At 33.9% G+C, this 16,359-nt stretch overlaps 1 protein-coding gene across 8 annotated transcripts in view; it reads right to left on the bottom strand.

The window, feature by feature from the left end:
• HYCC2 (hyccin PI4KA lipid kinase complex subunit 2) overlaps positions 1 to 16,359 on the bottom strand; it is a 45,872-nt gene that overhangs the window by 1,236 nt on the left and 28,277 nt on the right. For 3 of the 8 annotated variants that reach the window (XM_081141918.1, XM_081141913.1, XM_081141914.1), the window contains 5 exons: positions 14,776 to 14,871; positions 11,573 to 11,689; positions 7,590 to 7,677; positions 4,788 to 4,947; positions 3,854 to 4,021 (listed from right to left, as the gene is read on the bottom strand). In XM_081141918.1, coding sequence (XP_080998044.1) covers positions 3,854 to 4,021; positions 4,788 to 4,947; positions 7,590 to 7,677; positions 11,573 to 11,689; positions 14,776 to 14,871 — 629 coding nt within the window. The remainder of the gene's footprint in view (positions 1 to 3,853; positions 4,022 to 4,787; positions 4,948 to 7,589; positions 7,678 to 11,572; positions 11,690 to 14,775; positions 14,872 to 16,359) is intronic. The other 5 variants (XM_081141920.1, XM_081141916.1, XM_081141917.1 and 2 more) reach the window with 3 other exon arrangements.

The raw sequence follows: 16,359 nt of genomic DNA, 5'->3' as shown, positions 1-16,359 counted from the left end.
AGTCACCCAGAATAATGCCAAAAACAATTATCCCTAACAAACCACACCCTTTTTAACGACAATAAAATTTACATTTTTTCAACAGCTCACTGCTTCTAATTGGCTTTAAAACCTTTAACATTGAACTAGTAAAGTTTTCTAATTCTAGAATAAAAAAACTTTATATTGCTCCCAGTTACTTCCTAATTGTATTTTGTCTTACAGACATATCTACTCACTGGTTTCCATATTTTCTTGATAAATTAATGTGAAGAATATACTTGATTATCAGAGGGCAAGCTAGGGAACCAGCAGGAATATTTAAGAAGGACTTTTACTTTTCATATCATGTATTTCTGTAATATTTAAAATTTTTAGTTTGAGATGTATTATTTTTGTAATCACAAAATACTATAGTGTCGGACTATGTTTCATGCAGAAACTGCAGTTAACAAAAGAATCCTTTTATTTGGATATGTAAGAAGGGAAGAAACACATATAATATAGTTAGCTTGGGGTTTCCAGAAAGCCCACTTGTCTTACTGCAAGTATGAACAACATTCTCTTAGAAAAGAAATACACTTGCTTCTTTCAAAAACTGATAGGGGTTTGCTACATCATTAAGTATAGTTTACCAGACTGGGAGAAGTTTAATCTGAATCCACATACAGATAGCAATATTATAGTTAAGGTAAAATGTTAGGAAAGAAATCTAAACAAATATTACCTTGAGATAGGGTTACCTAAGTAAACTATATATGAAATATTTAAACACAATTTTTATTTAACATAGTACCCTAAAAAATAAAATATTTTCTTAGTTATATTTTCTCATAGGGATTAGTTATTTCCTTCGTTCAAAAGAAGAATGAAATAAGCTATCCTTAAAGCAAAAGGCACCTTATTATTTTTATCCAGCAATTTAATAATCTTTAATCATCATGCAAAGCCATATGAAAATGCAGCTGACACCACTTCTCTCAACCCCTTGTTCAAAAGAATAGTATTCAATGTAACTCAAAAACTTTAAATGACATTATCTTAGCAATTCACTTACAATTAGTATAAACAACTCCAAAATGTCCAAGAAAGGTTACTGGTTCAGAATTGATACCAGTAATACAAAACCGGAATGAACAGAAATGTATTGTATATGTATGAAATTAGGAAAGGAGACTGAGAGACTTAGTGCTAGCTTCTGAATCTTGCCACATGCAGATCTAATGCCCAAGCAATATGGCCATAAAAGAGATGATGATAACATAAAAACCACCATGCAAGAGAATCCACTGATATTTTATATACTAAAAATGCTGTTTCAGTATATGGAACACTGAGTATATTTTAATCACAGGCATCCTCAGTTTAGTAATAATTTTAAATCCAACTTTAAAAGTCACAAATAAAATGTTACTTGATAATCAGAATAAAGGTAGAAAATGGGCTCATATTCTCTTCAATTTCAACATACAACAAATACAGTTTTAATTGTAAAGCTATTTAAAACCACATACTAAAAAACATGTTTTCTTTTTTTAAAAGTCAATTATCAATGTTTATCCAAAAGCTCCAGTAGACTTCAGAATTACCAAAACTTTACATAGGTTTTAGTAATTTCCTTCTTTCTGGCTAAGAAAACCTCAAGGAACAAAAAAAAGGTAATTGTGTGGTGCTCTCCCTCCCCTAATCAAGCATGTGCCCTTCCAGTGTCCCCATGAGAGTTACCTTTACCTTTCTTTCTCCTAAGCTCCAAGGGCCCCTTCTTTCATCTCTGTAACTTGTTTCCTGAGTCCATTTTTTCTACCATTCACTTCTTCTACCTCTGTGACCTTCCAAATTAACTTTCTCATATATATATATATATATATGATAATTGTGCCTCACAACCTTTTTCCTTTCTAATTTTCTCCCTGGGTAGTAACAACACTATTGATGATCCAAAGAAGAGACAACCAAAAAGGGTATTTTTTTAACCAAAAAAGACTTTCAATGAACTTTTCCGAATGGAAAAATAAATTTAGCTTCTACTAATATGGCTTTAAAGCTACAATTAATCTAGATTAAAAGACAAAATAATTTTTGAGAAATTTCAAACACACTGGCGGTGGCTATACTCCACCCTCACAAACTGCAATTTTCTACTAGTGGTAGGAGACATTAAAATAGAACATTTTCATATTTAAAAGGAACTACTATTTTGGTTCCTTTTTCAAAGTATATGACTTTGATGAATTGGCAGAAATGTTTCAACCTTATTCCACACACTCTCTAGAATATCATCAAATGTTAATTAACATAGTACAACTACATTTAGCACAAACACTCCAACATTCTAACAGCGGTAGGAGATATGCATCGAGTGGCTTATTTAATCATCTAGAATGTTAACAAAAACACCTGAAACCTATATAATTTTATTAATCAATGTCATCCCAATAAATTCAATTTCAAAAAAAGAATGTTAAGAAACAAGATGTTGTTTAATTTATGTTACCTCTGGGTTCAACATCTATTCACATATTTATTTTTACGCCTTTATACAAGATAAAACTGACTCCCACGTATAATAGATACAGAAAAAATGAAAAGGGAAGGCTGTATTTTTCACAGAATCTCTATAAAACAGCACCAACTCTTTGGGTCCCTAGTTCATGCACATGCAACACTGGTAAAGGAAGTAAGGTCAATCTGGGCAAATGGACAAGGGAACAGAGGGTAGATTTAAATTCTTACTGAGCATGCTCAAATTTTTAATGCACCAAAGAGCAAGATACTTCCTTAAGGTGGAAATAACTGCTTCATGTATGCTTGGTCTTTAAAATAAGTAAAAATACGTAACCTATTTTAAAACTACTTGCTGTATTTCATAGTGTAAAGGCTCCACTGTAGCAATCCATTCAATAATGAAAAGATGATTGGGCTACAGTTTCCTCTTTCACAAAGCCAACTCCTATGGTATCACATGTAAAGCAGCAAATAAATACTTTCCTATCAGAGAGAAGTGTTCTTTTACAGATGGTAGTGGTGGTGGTGGTGGTGGTGGTGGTGGTGGTGGTGGTCCGGGGAGGGGGCAGCAAGGATTTTGGAAGAGGGGGGATGATTCTCATTTTGAGATACCTACATTGTAGAAACAAGGATCTACTGGATACCTAACCTCTAAATAATACATTTCAATTCTGTCTGGGCTCTATGTAAGATAATCATTATTTACAATAAATGATAAAATGTAGCATGCACCAGGATAGTATAATTATAGAGGAAAGATGTCAGGAGTTCACTAGTTAGACCCAGGCAACTTGACCCGAAGATGATAAAAAGCCAATCAATACCAGTTTACTCTGTTAACGAGAAAAGTAATTCTTAACTGACCACCCTGGGGTTAGAGATAAACTGCCGGCTCCACTTTAGTCCAATTTCTCAAAGATAATGTATTAATGTTTTAAAATGCTCCTCAGATATTTTTTAAAGAATAAATTATTATATGAATTAAATCAACTCATATTGACTAATAAGGCTCATGTCCATTGTGTGCATTTTTCCTTTCCTAATGTTAGAATAAACATGCTCAGTAATGAAAAAATTCCAAGCATTTGCAGACCTTTTTGAGATAGGCCTCTGCCTTGTTAGTAGCCATGCCAAGCTGTTCTTTGATTACACAGGGATGCAGACTCCAGGCCAGCACAAATGGTAACAAAAGATTGTTCTTGACCTGGCATTAGGCATATGGGGGGTTGTACTTTGCGAGGAGGAGCTAATACACTGGGGGAGTAAAAACACACACTAGAATGGAAAGATGTTCTGCTTGGGGTTAGAGAGCCAGGATTCTTCTCCAGCAACTGCCTCACTGACTTCTGTCTCCTCATCTCTGTCCTACCCTCTGTTGTGGCTGCTGCTGAGTTGGGCTCCGGTGAGCCGTGCTCAGGGGTCCTGCGCACCAGCACCTCCCCCTCTTGCACACGTTTGATCCCTAGGTCAGTGGAGCCGTGTTGGATCGGGGTGCCAGGAATACTCGAGTCAGCCTCGTTTGAGAAGTCAAAGCCATCTGGGATTCAACATATAAAATTTTAGTGCTTTTTGTGCTCCTCTATTCTTTTCTGAGCATTTTGACCCAGGCAGATAAGAGAATGTATATATGGATATGATACAAACACAAACACTAGTTATATAGTTACATGTGTGTGCACAGCATACACACACATAAGGCAGCAGATGAACAATGTGAGGTCTGAAAATGAATAGGATAGAAAAATACGGATCATTAAAATAGCAATTAATATCTCTTAGCCAAGAAAGCTTGACTATTCAAGTACCATATGACCATAAAATACTGCTGGATTCAGCACTTACTAAAAAAATGAAAAGCAAAGATAAAAATCTAAAGATCAATAATCATTTATTTTGTGGATAGCTTGTATTATACCATTAATTGGGCCAGTTAAACAATTTTCTCCCACAATGCTTCTCCCACAGTGCTCACACATGCACCTTTTTCCCCCAGTATTGGTAAGAGGCTTAAAGAAACTTCTTTCCTATTGTTATTCCTAGTTCAAAAAAGATAAAAATTAACTTGATCTTATTTTCTGTTTTAACATTCATAGAGCATTATAAATAACATCTTTCTACTTTATTTAAAATTATATTAAAATAAATTTGAGCATTTAAACCACAATTTTAGAGCTATTTTTATAAACTGAACAAATTTACTTTAATTATATAGAGTACTATAATATCAAGTGCTAATATAGTCTATAAAAACAGTGATAAATTTACTTGAATCCATGAGTGAGCTATAGAGATTTTGTACTTACCTTCTCTCCTCCACCTATGGCGACGGATGGAAGCAGTTGTAATTGCAGTCCGAGAAATCCTCGGCACTGTGGGAGTGACTTCCACTTTAAGTACCTTCTGGCCTTCTTGTGAAGAATCAGGAGCATCAAATGGTAATGAGTTTTTCATGGCATTAGCAACCTAAAATGATAATATAAGTCTATACATATTTACACCCTATGTATAATTTATATTTATTCTACACTTTTTCATTTCAAAATTTTTTGAATATATATTTAAAATGTGTACTATAAAATATAAAAGTACAATGTGTCAGAAATATTTGTGTTTCTATTGTCCTATATTCTTCTAGGCAGGCTTTTAAAATGAGAATTTATGCCCGGCTACCATGGCTTAGCAGGTGAGCATCAACCTAGGATCCAGGAGATTGTGGTTTGATTCCCAGTCAGGGCACATGCCCAGGCTCAATCCCCAGTTGAGGGCATGCAGGAGGCAGCTGATTAATGACTCTCTCACCATCTATGTTTCTATCTCTCTCTCTCTCCCCCTTTCCCTTCTTCTCTCTGAAATCAATAAAAACATATTAAAAAATAAAAATGAGAATTTATTTTTTAAAATGTCAGTCACCCTACCAATTCCTTGAAGTTATTTACTTTCAAAGAGAAAACACATTCCAAAGAAGGAAAAATTGTTTAACATCGGACCTTGACATATAAAAAATTAGAGTGAGTTTCCGATTCTTCAGATGATAAATAACATGCAAAATTTAAACTCTGATTAAGACAATTAGCCTTTTCTCTACTTCTTTGTTTCATAAGAAATTTTCTCCAAATATGTCTGGTATTTTGTCCCAACAATTTCTGCCCTCCGTGGAGAGTAAAATATGTGATTCAAAGTAATTGCCATTAATTGGTTTATGTTTCTTAATTGGGTAGCGATAATCTGGCAAAGATCTTGAGATAGAGGACTATCTTTCTCCCTCCCTCTCCACTTGGACAAGGGCAAGTGGAAGATAGCAACCTAGATAAATGTGCCTTCTCTACCAACTCAAAAGTTCTCTCCAGGGAGTTGTTCCAAGGTCTAGATTGAGGAGTGGGGAGTTAAGTCTTTCAGTATAGCCCTTATCAGTACTAAAGATGATGTTTGTTTCTCTATTTGCCAGCTATCTTATCTAGTTATCATGTGGCTCTAGATTTGAATAGAGAAAAGGAGTGTTATTCAGTAGGTCCCTCAGGGACCCCCAATAATAAAGAACTATTCCAGGACTAGAGATTACTAATCTCTTTAACTATATTGCCTTGGAAATGCCCCTCTACTTAACTTATAAAATTGTTACAAAAGTAAAAGTATGAATTTAAAGAGTCGGCAAGTGCAAGGTATTATTACTGTAATATAATTCTTAAAATCTTGTTATTCATTCATTTTAATGTAAATCTTAAGAGTAAAATTAGGGATGATGACATTAGAAAAAAATGGAAATTTAAAATGCAAAAAAGATAGGAAAATGGCTTTTAAAAACTGTACTCTTAAAGCACAGGAAGTAAAAGTACATACATATTTTTAAAATACCATTATAAAAATACTATTAAAAGTTGAGAAAACAGAAAATTGCAAGAAATAAAAATCATCCAGTCAAATCACCTATACAACTATTGCCATTTTGTTATGTTTCACATTGTCCTATCTATAGATTTAAAAAAAGTTATATACTGCTTTACCACTTAACACAAGCTAGCACCTTTCTTTAATATAAATTTTCAAATACATAATTTCACCAAGCAAACAGACAACTTAATCATTCTTTGCTGTGGAACATTTAAACTGTTTGATTCCTTTGAAATTAAAAATAACACTAATGCTGTGCTTATAATACATTTTTTAAAAATTTAGGGTAGTTTTCTGGGATATGTTGCTAGACATGGAATAGTGAGTCAAACAAAACAAATGGACATCACCAGGCAGCTTCTGCAGAGGGGTGTTTAGAGTTGTGTTATACTCTACTGGTAACGTAAAGAATGCCTTCCATAGCCGACTATTAAATGTTTACTTTTTTTTTTTTTTAAATCCTTACCCGAGGATATGTTTTTTATTGATTTTAGAGAGACAAGAAGGGGGAGAGGGGAAGAGAGAGGGAGACTGAAAGACAAACATCTATTGGTTGCCTCCCATATGTGCCCCTACCAGGGATCGAACCCACAACCTACATATGCTCCCTGACAGGAAATGGCACTTTGATGTACAGGACAAGGTTCCAACCAACTGACCCACCCAGCCAGGGCAGATGTTTACATTTGTTTTTAGATTAATCATTTACCTTTTAAAGATATATTTATTTTGTGACAGAGTATAAAATTTTTTCATATAAACAAAGTGTTAATTGGCTTTCTTGTCATGCTTGTTGAAAATACTTTTTTTCAGTTTGTACACTGCATATTAACTTTCTTTTTAAGACACTGGTGGTTTAGAATTTAGATGTTTATATGGTCAAAACTCATCAACCGTTTTTTAGTGACTTGTCATTTCATTTAAGCTTAGAAAGTCCTTCTTCCTATAGAAATTTGAGTAAATATAACCTTTCCCCCTCTCTTTCCTAAAGGGCTTCAAAACATTTAATTCTTTAATTTATTTGAATTGTATTTTGATATATGGTAGGAGGAGAGGATCTAAACCAATTTTGTTTTCTTTCTAATAGTTAACCAATTGTTACTGTGGAATAAACCCTTTTCCTCAGTGATTTGGACTGCCTCATATATTATATATTAATTTCTTGTGTCCTCGACAGGCACAGGTATGTTTAATAAAAAGTAAATATTTTCACTTACCAATAGTGGTTGAGAAAAGAGTTCTAGCTGAGCTCTATAAATGATGTCATCAAGAACTTCCTGGCCAAGGTCCCACTGTCCATTGTACCTAAGGAGAAGCAGATTGTTTACTATCCTTAGCAAATAACTTTAATATTCAACAACAACCTTTTTATATAGCTCAAAGTCCTACTATTTTGATTCACAAATAAGATTTCACATCAATTTCTGCATCATTCCATTTCTAAACTATCCCCCTTTTGGTTACAATAACAAAGTGAAAATTTCAGATATTAAAGTTTAAAATAGTTTACAGATGTCTCTTCACATGAATTGGTTTTTATCACGTGTAGATATTTAATGCATTTGTGAAAACCTGGGTTATAAACTACATAAAGAAACACAGTTTTCCATAGAGAAAACCTCGACAATTTCTGGACTCCAATTTAATGACTAGTTATATTATATTTTGGCTATTTAATTATTTTTAATTTTTTTGTTTTTTATTGATTTCAGAGAGAGGAAGGGAGGGGGAAAGAGAGATAGAAACATCAATGATGAGAGAGTCATCGATCTGCTGCCTCCTGCACACCCCCTGCAGGAATCAAGCCCAAAACCTGGGCATGTGCCCCTACTGGAAAACAAACCTCGATCTCCTGGATCATAGGTCGATGCTCAACTGCTGGGCCACGCCAGTTAGGCTAGTTTGGCTATTTTAAAAGTACTAAAGGGATTATGAAAAATTATATGCCAACAAATTAGACAACCTAGAAGAAATGGATAAATTCCTAGAAACATACAATCTACAGAGACTGAATCATGAAGAAATAGAAAATCTGAACAGACTGATTACAAGGAGATTGAATTAGCAATCAAAAACCTCCCAATAAACACAAGTCCAGGCCAGATGTCTTTGTGGATGAACTCTACCAAATATTTTAAAAAATACCAATCCTTCTCAAACTCTCCCAAAAAAAGAGGAAAGGAGGGAACACTTCCAAACTCATTTTATGAAGCCCGTATTACCCTGATACCAAAATCAGACAAAGACATTACAAGAAAAGAAAATTACAGGCCAATATTCCTGATGAACACAGGTGCAAAATTCCTCAAAAAAATATTAGCAAACCTGATTCAACAATACATTAAAAAAACCATACATCATGATCAAGTAGGATTTAACCCTGGAATGCAAGGATGGTTCAACATCTGCAATTCAATGTGAGACACTGTATTAACAAAATGAAGGATAAAAATCCTATGGTCATCCCAATAGATGCCAAAAAAAAAAAAAAAAAAGCATTTAACATCCATTCATAATAAAGACTCTCAAAAAAGTGGGGATGGAGGGGATGTACCTCCACAAAATAAAGGCCATATATGATAAGCCCACAGCTAATATCATACTCAGCAGTGAACTAAAACCTTTTTTTCTAGCCATTTTTATTCAACATAGTACTGGAAGTCCTTGTACTGTAATACCAATTAAGCAAGAAAAAGATAAAAGGCACACAAATCTGAAAGGAAGAAGTAAAACTGTCTCTATTTGCAAATGACATAATGTTATACACAGAAAACCCTAAAGATTCCACCAGAAAGTTGTTAGAACTAATGACAAATAAAGTTGCAGGATACAAAATCAATATACAAAAATCAGTTGCATATCTATACACTAATAACAAACTGTCAGAAAGAGAATTAAGAAAACAGTCCCATTTACAATTGCATCAAAAAAAATATATCTAGGAATAAATTTAATCAAGGAGGAAAAGACCTGTACGCTGTATACTTACAGTTTTCATATAAGATACTGGTGAAAAAAACTGAAGAACATAAATAAATGGAAAGCTATTCCAAGTTCATGAACTGGAAGAATTAATATTGTTAATGTGTCCACAATACTCAAAGCAATCTACAGATTCAGTGTAATCCCTATCTAATTTCTTGTGGCATTTTTCACAGAAATAAACAATCCTAAAATTTGTATGAAATCACAGAAGACCCTGAACAGCCAAGCAATCTTGAGAAGAACAAAACTGAACAAACTATATTATAAAGCTATGGTTATCAAGAAAGCATGGTATTGGCATAAAAACACACACAGTTCAATGGAACAGGATAGAGAGCCCAGAAATAAACCCACACACCATGGCCAGATAGCTCAGTTTGATAGACTGTTGTCCTGATACCACAAGGTTGGAGGTTCCATTCCTGGTCAGGGCACATATAAGATTCAACCAATGAATAAATTAGTAAGTGGAAAAACAAATCAATGTTTTTCTCTCTCTCCTTGTTTCTCTCTCTCCCCCCCTTCCTCTCTCTCCCAAATCAATCAATAAAAATCAACTAAATAAACCCATGACTATATGGTCAATTAATTTAGCACAAAGGAACCAAAAATATACAATAGGGAAAGAATAGTCTCTTCAGTAAATGGTTTTGGGAAAACTGAACAGCCACATGCAAAAGAATGAAACTGGATGGACCACTATCTTATGCCTTATACAAAAATCAACTTAAAATGGATTAAAGACTTGAATGTGAGACCTGAAACCATAAAACTCCTAGAAGAAAACACATGCAGTAAGGCCCTTTGACACTGGTATTGGCAATGATTTTTTTGAATTTGACACCAAAAGCAAAAGAAACAAAAGCAAAAATAAACAAGTGGGACTATATCAAACTAAAAAGTTTCTGCACAGCAAAGAAAACCATTAACAAAATGAAAAGGCAACATATGGAAAGGGAGAAAACACTTGCAAACCACGTATTTGATAAGGGGTTAATACCTAATTTAGACTTTTTCCCAAAGAAGATATACATAAATGGCTAACAGGTATTTAAAAAGTTGCTCGACATCACTAATTATCAGGGAAATATAAACCAAAACCACAATGAGATGTCATCTTATGCCTGTGAGAATGGCTATTATAAAAAAGGCCAGAAATAACAAGTATTAATGAGAATGTGGAGAAAAGGCTACCCTGTGCACCACTGGTAAATTGTAAATTGGTGCAGCCACTATGGAAAACAGTATGGAGGTTCCTCAAAAAATTAAAAGTAGAACTACCATAAGATCCAGCAATGTAATTTCTATATGTCTGAAGGAAAATCACTATCTCAAAAAGATATCTGCACTCTCATGTTCATTACAGCATTATTTACAATAGCCAGGACATGAAAACAACCTAACCTAAGTGTTCACTGACAGATAAATAAAGACAGAGAGACTCACAGGACTATTACTCAGCCATAAAAAAGAAGCTAATCCTGCTATTTGTGACATGGATGGACCTTGCGGGCATTATGTTAAGAGAAATAAATCAGACCAAAAAAGTAAAAAATGCTGTATGATCTTACTTATATGTGCAATGTAAAAACAAAAAAACACCAAAAAGAACCAACAACTAAAAACAAAAACAAAACACACACAAAAAAACACCCAAAATCATAAATGCAGAGAACAGACTGGTGTTTGCTAGAGGTGAAGGTTTGGGGAGGAGGGGTGAGCAAAATGGGTGAAGGGGGACAAGAGGTACAAACTTTCAGTTATAAGATAAATAAGTCCTGGGGATATAATGTACAGCCTGGTGATTACTGCATTGTACTGTATATTAGAAAGTTGGTAAGAGTGTCTTAAAAGTTCTCATCTCAAGGAAAAGTCTGTAACTATGTGTGGTAATGAATGTTAACTAAACTTATTGTGGTAACCATTTTACAATATAAAATGTCTAATCATGCTGCAGACCTAAAACTAAAAAAATCTTATATGTGAATTATATCTCAATAAAAATTGTCTTCAATAGTTATTATAGTGTTTTCAAATTTAAAAAGTACATTCATTTTAAAAAGTACTAAGAGGTGTTCATATTAGAAAAACAAGATACTGGGTCCATTATGGAATAAGAGATTCAGTGTTGTGCAAGTGATAAGGAAAAAAAGAGAAATATTCAGTTTCTAAATATTAGGAAGAATTCACCCAATGTAATAGTCCACCTACTTACATGGCATAATAAACCCCTGTGAGAAGTTGCACCATAAATTCGGGATCCAATACTATTCGACCACAGAGTTCTTTCCAGTGTTTGTCATGTTGCCGTGGAAACCCACTCACACAAACCCTAGGAAAATACAGTATTCATCATGTGTGATTTTCTGTTCTGTTGAATCAAATATTTTGCTTTTATAAATTCATTTATTCAATTATTTATTCCTCAAACTTTTATTAAATACCTGCTGTGTACCAGTCACTGTCCTGGGACAAGGTATACAGTTGTGAACAGGCAAAAGTAAATAAAAATAAAATCTGTGCCCTCATAAAACGTATATTTTAGTGGACTATATCAATAAAAACTTTTCTCAAATAGCCAAGTCTTTCAAATTCATCCTTCTCTCTCTTCACAAAATAAATGCAAAACTTTCTTGCATTCCAAATTTTATCAGGATGAATTAGTGGGAAATACAGAAATCTCAAAGCAAAAAAAAGGGACATTTCAAACTACTGATGTCTGTGAGACCATTTTTATTCAAAGTACCATAAACAATCCTCTACCTTCCTTCTCCTTAAAAAATGCTTCCAGAAAATTATGCTTAATAATTATAAAAAGTTGTAACGTACCTATATTATTTTAATTAATTAATTTATTTATTGAAATAACTGTAATGGTGAGTTCAGAAGAAATACTTTAGTTTTTAGTGCATCATAGTCTCAGGAATTTTTTTTCCCCAATTTCAGTCTACGTGTACATATTTTTGTAGCAGAGATATATAATTAGGTGATCAATAAAATAGCATTATATTAGTATAAAATATGTGGGTAAAATATAATGAAAATTCAACTTCAAGAAGAAAAATGAAAATACAGGGTAGGGCAAAAGTAGGCTTATAGTTGAGTATGGAAAATAATACAATTAATAATAATACAAGCATAAACTGTGTTTCACATAGTCACAACTGTAAACCTACTTTTGCCCCACACTGTATGTCGTCAGACCATTAAAAAAAAAGCTTGTTAATTTATTCCTCAAATGGACAACAGTGGGGATCAGATCACTACAGTATTTACATTATATACATTTAAAATATTGACCCAACCACTATTTGTCTCATTATGTCAATAGTTACTGGAAATAATATCATTTGCTATTATTTAAGATAAGATGAAAAATTTTAAATGTTAACTTAAAAATGTACAAGGGGTACACAGATTTTCAAAATTATTTAAAGAATATGTGAACTCTGCCAATTACTTCTGTTGTTAGGAAATGTTCTAAAATGCCACAGTAATGTTTCCAATTAAAGATTCAGCAGACTTGTTTTAATGAACTGAAAATAGTCAGTTATAAGTAAATTTATCTGTAGATAGGCAGTAAGTGCTTAAACAGTGTATTCTCTTGATAACAGTATCTAGGTTAGAGACAAGAACTTTGTTAGTTACTAATCATGTTGTTATAGGGAAGTGAAAATAATATACCTATTTTAAGATCATCTATAAACAACGTACAACTAATTTGGATTGGCCTTCCTCTAATTAGCAAAATTTAGTTTTGTTATAAACAGGACCACACTCTCTTCCCAGCAGCATAATAGCATGAACTTGAACAAAGAATTTGCGATGGCCTGGCCAGGGTGGCTCAGTGGTTGAGTGCTGACCTATGAACCAGGAGGTCACAGTTCCATTCCCTGTCAGGGCACATGCCTGGGTTGTGGGCTCGATCCCCAGTAAGGGGCATGCAGGAGGCAGCCGATCAATGACTCTCTCATCACTGATGTTTCTATCACTCTCACTCTCTCCCTCTCCTCTCCTCTCTCTGAAATCAATAAAAACATAAATTAAAAAATTAAAAAAAAAAAAAAAAAAAGAATTTGCAATGAGCAGACCTTTGGGAGCTGTGACCTCTATGATCTGTCCTTCCTGGTATTTACCCTGTGTCATTTCCTCTTCTTGAGTGTGGGTGAGACTTGTGATTTGCTTCTAACCAACAGAACATGGCAAAGGTGATGGGATTTCCATGATTATGTGTACCTGATTATGTTATTTAAGAATGTAGTGCTGTTCTCTCTTTCACTCTTATACTTTGAAGAAGTAAGCTGTAATGTTATAGGTAGCCTATGTTGAGAGGCCCACATGGCAAAGAACAAGACCAGTCTTTAGCAGACAGCCAACAAGAAATTGAAGCCCTCAGTCCTAGACTACAGGCACTGAATTCTGCCAACAAAAGTGTGTCATTCTTCAACTGAGCTTCAGATAAGACTGCAAATCCAGCCAACAACTTAACTGCAGCTTTGTAAGACCCTAAGCATGCCTAGACTCCATATACACTGAAACTATGAAATAATAAATGTGTACTGTTATAAGGTGCTAAGTTTGTGGTAATTTGTTAAGAGGCAATAGAAACCAACATAGCATTTAACCCTTTAGAGGGGCTCAGTTTCTTAAAGTAAAAATCAGCTGAACCCTGGCCGGTTAGAATGTCTTCCTGATATGCCAAGGTCGCAGGTTAAATCTCTGGTCAGGGTATGTACAAAAAGCAAAAAACGAATGCATAAATTAGTGGAACAACAAACAGATCTCTCTTTCTTTTTCTCTTTCCAAAAATCAATAAATAATTTTTAAAAAATCAGTTGAACAGGATGAACTCAGTGTTCCTCCTATAACTGAAATTCTGTAACTCTAAATGTCCTCCATCTCCAAACTGATTTATATTACTTAAATTTTCTATCTACAGTGGATATTTAAATTTCAGACCAGGTCTGTCCAAATTATTAGAAATTCTGATTTAGTAAAGATTAGGAAGCACAAATACAAATGAGATATGTAACTGGTACTATTGCTAATTTTCTTATTCAAAGCAGAGATTTTTATTTGTGAAATATATAAAGAAAAAGGTTCACATTCCTTAAGATTTCACATATAGGACTATTTATTCAAAGCTCTCAAAATGATTAGGTATATCACTAAACCACTCTAAGCTTAAGACATGTTGGCTTAACTTGATGTTCATATAGGAAATACGTTTTTTTAATGCTGAAATATTTTCAAAAAGTTATGATGCATGAGAGATGATAAGGATTCCTACAGGAATGTAAGCTCCATAAGTTTTATTTACTGCTATATCATCAGAATAGTGCCTACCATGGAAAATATGCTCAATAAGTATTTGTCAAATAAACAAATATAAAGGTTAATAATAATTATTATTCTCACCTGGAGCCCATCCGACAAAGAGATTGATAAGATGAAGCAGGCATATACACAATAGCAGAATTGTAACACAACATGAGAAAACTCAGGACTTCAAACCTAGAAAAAACAAAAAGTGGAAATGATTATAAATAATCACTTGTACTAGAGACTGTAGTAAATGATTTCTTCATTGAATGGTTATAACAATGCCTTAACACTGATTTTCACGATTTCTCAGACTACTATAGTCTCTTCCTCAATGTTTCCCATTTCTATTTTCCTTTTTAAAGGTCATGTTCCTTGCTACCATCTATATTCTTCCTCAAAAAATAAACCATCATGCTTAAACAGATCATTCCATCTACATTAGTCCACTGTTCCTACTGACTGCATGATAAAATCCAAACTCATCATGGCACAGAAGGTCCTTTTAAAATCTACCCTCATCCTACCTCTCCAACCTTACTCTACCTCCACTGCCTACTACATACACCACACAACATCAATCTTACCACTCCATGAATATGCTAAAACCTTTCATAACAACTTGCTTTTATGCATGCTACTCTTTCTTACTAGAACATACTTAGAAAACTCCTGGTAAGGTTTCAAGTCCTAGCTCAAATTTTTACCTTAGACATAAAGCTGTTCTTAATTCTCCCAGCTGAAGGAAACTATTCCCTTATCTATGTAGCTCTAATACAGCATTTATCCCACTGACTCATAATTCTGTGTTTACCTCTGTTTTGTCCATTTGGTAATAAACAACTCTAGGGACAAGACCCTGATATATGTGTTTCTACCTCTAGTGTCCAACACAGTGTCTAATACATTATGATATTATAATAAATATTTATTGAACAAAGAATGCTTTCCTAATCTTTACAACATCTAAGAAAATGGCTCCTAAAGCTGGATGCACATTATAGTTATTTAAGGACCTTTTGGAAAAATATATTCCTGTGTCTCAACCCAGACTGACCCACTAGAATCTCTTAGAGCAGGGCCCAAGTTTGTACTTCTAAAAAGTTTCCCACAGGTGGTAAAGAGTATATTGAAACTCTTTGTATAATTTTTGCAACATTTTTTGTAAGTCTGAAATTATTTCAAAATGAAAAGCTAAAAACTAAGTTGAAGTCTGACTCAGAAGCAGTCATATGTTCAGATCCCTTCTTCTTATCTTTGTTACTTGGTTTATTGAAGATTATCTAAAATTTAAGATTTTTTTTCTGAAAGAAGAAAAAAGAAATTTCTACCTAGGAACCACCAGGCACAACTGTGGTTTGGGGTAGGGGTTGGAGGAGAAAGATACCATACTGAAAACAGGAACATTATGTGAAACATACCTTACCGGAAATCGAGACCTCAAGCTCTCCTTCCCCACTTGGCCACCAGAATGCTAGCAGCTAGCTCTCTAGTTAACAGACTAGAAGAGCTTTCTCTAGGGAATCTGACCACTCTAAGAGGAAAGATTTAAAGATATGAACTTAGAAAGTTCCCCAACTGAATGGCCCAGTGAGAAGTTGTAGAGTTCATAGTCAAGTAGTCCTACTAACATGGTTAAAGCTTCTCAATTTTTATTCCCCTACTCTTCAATACAGGGGT

Source organism: Miniopterus schreibersii (assembly GCF_964146895.1).
Source record: "Miniopterus schreibersii genome assembly, chromosome: 7".
NCBI classification, from domain to species: domain Eukaryota; kingdom Metazoa; phylum Chordata; class Mammalia; order Chiroptera; family Miniopteridae; genus Miniopterus; species Miniopterus schreibersii.
Note: the sequence above shows the minus strand (reverse complement) of the source record. Positions and strands in the feature narration are given on the sequence as shown.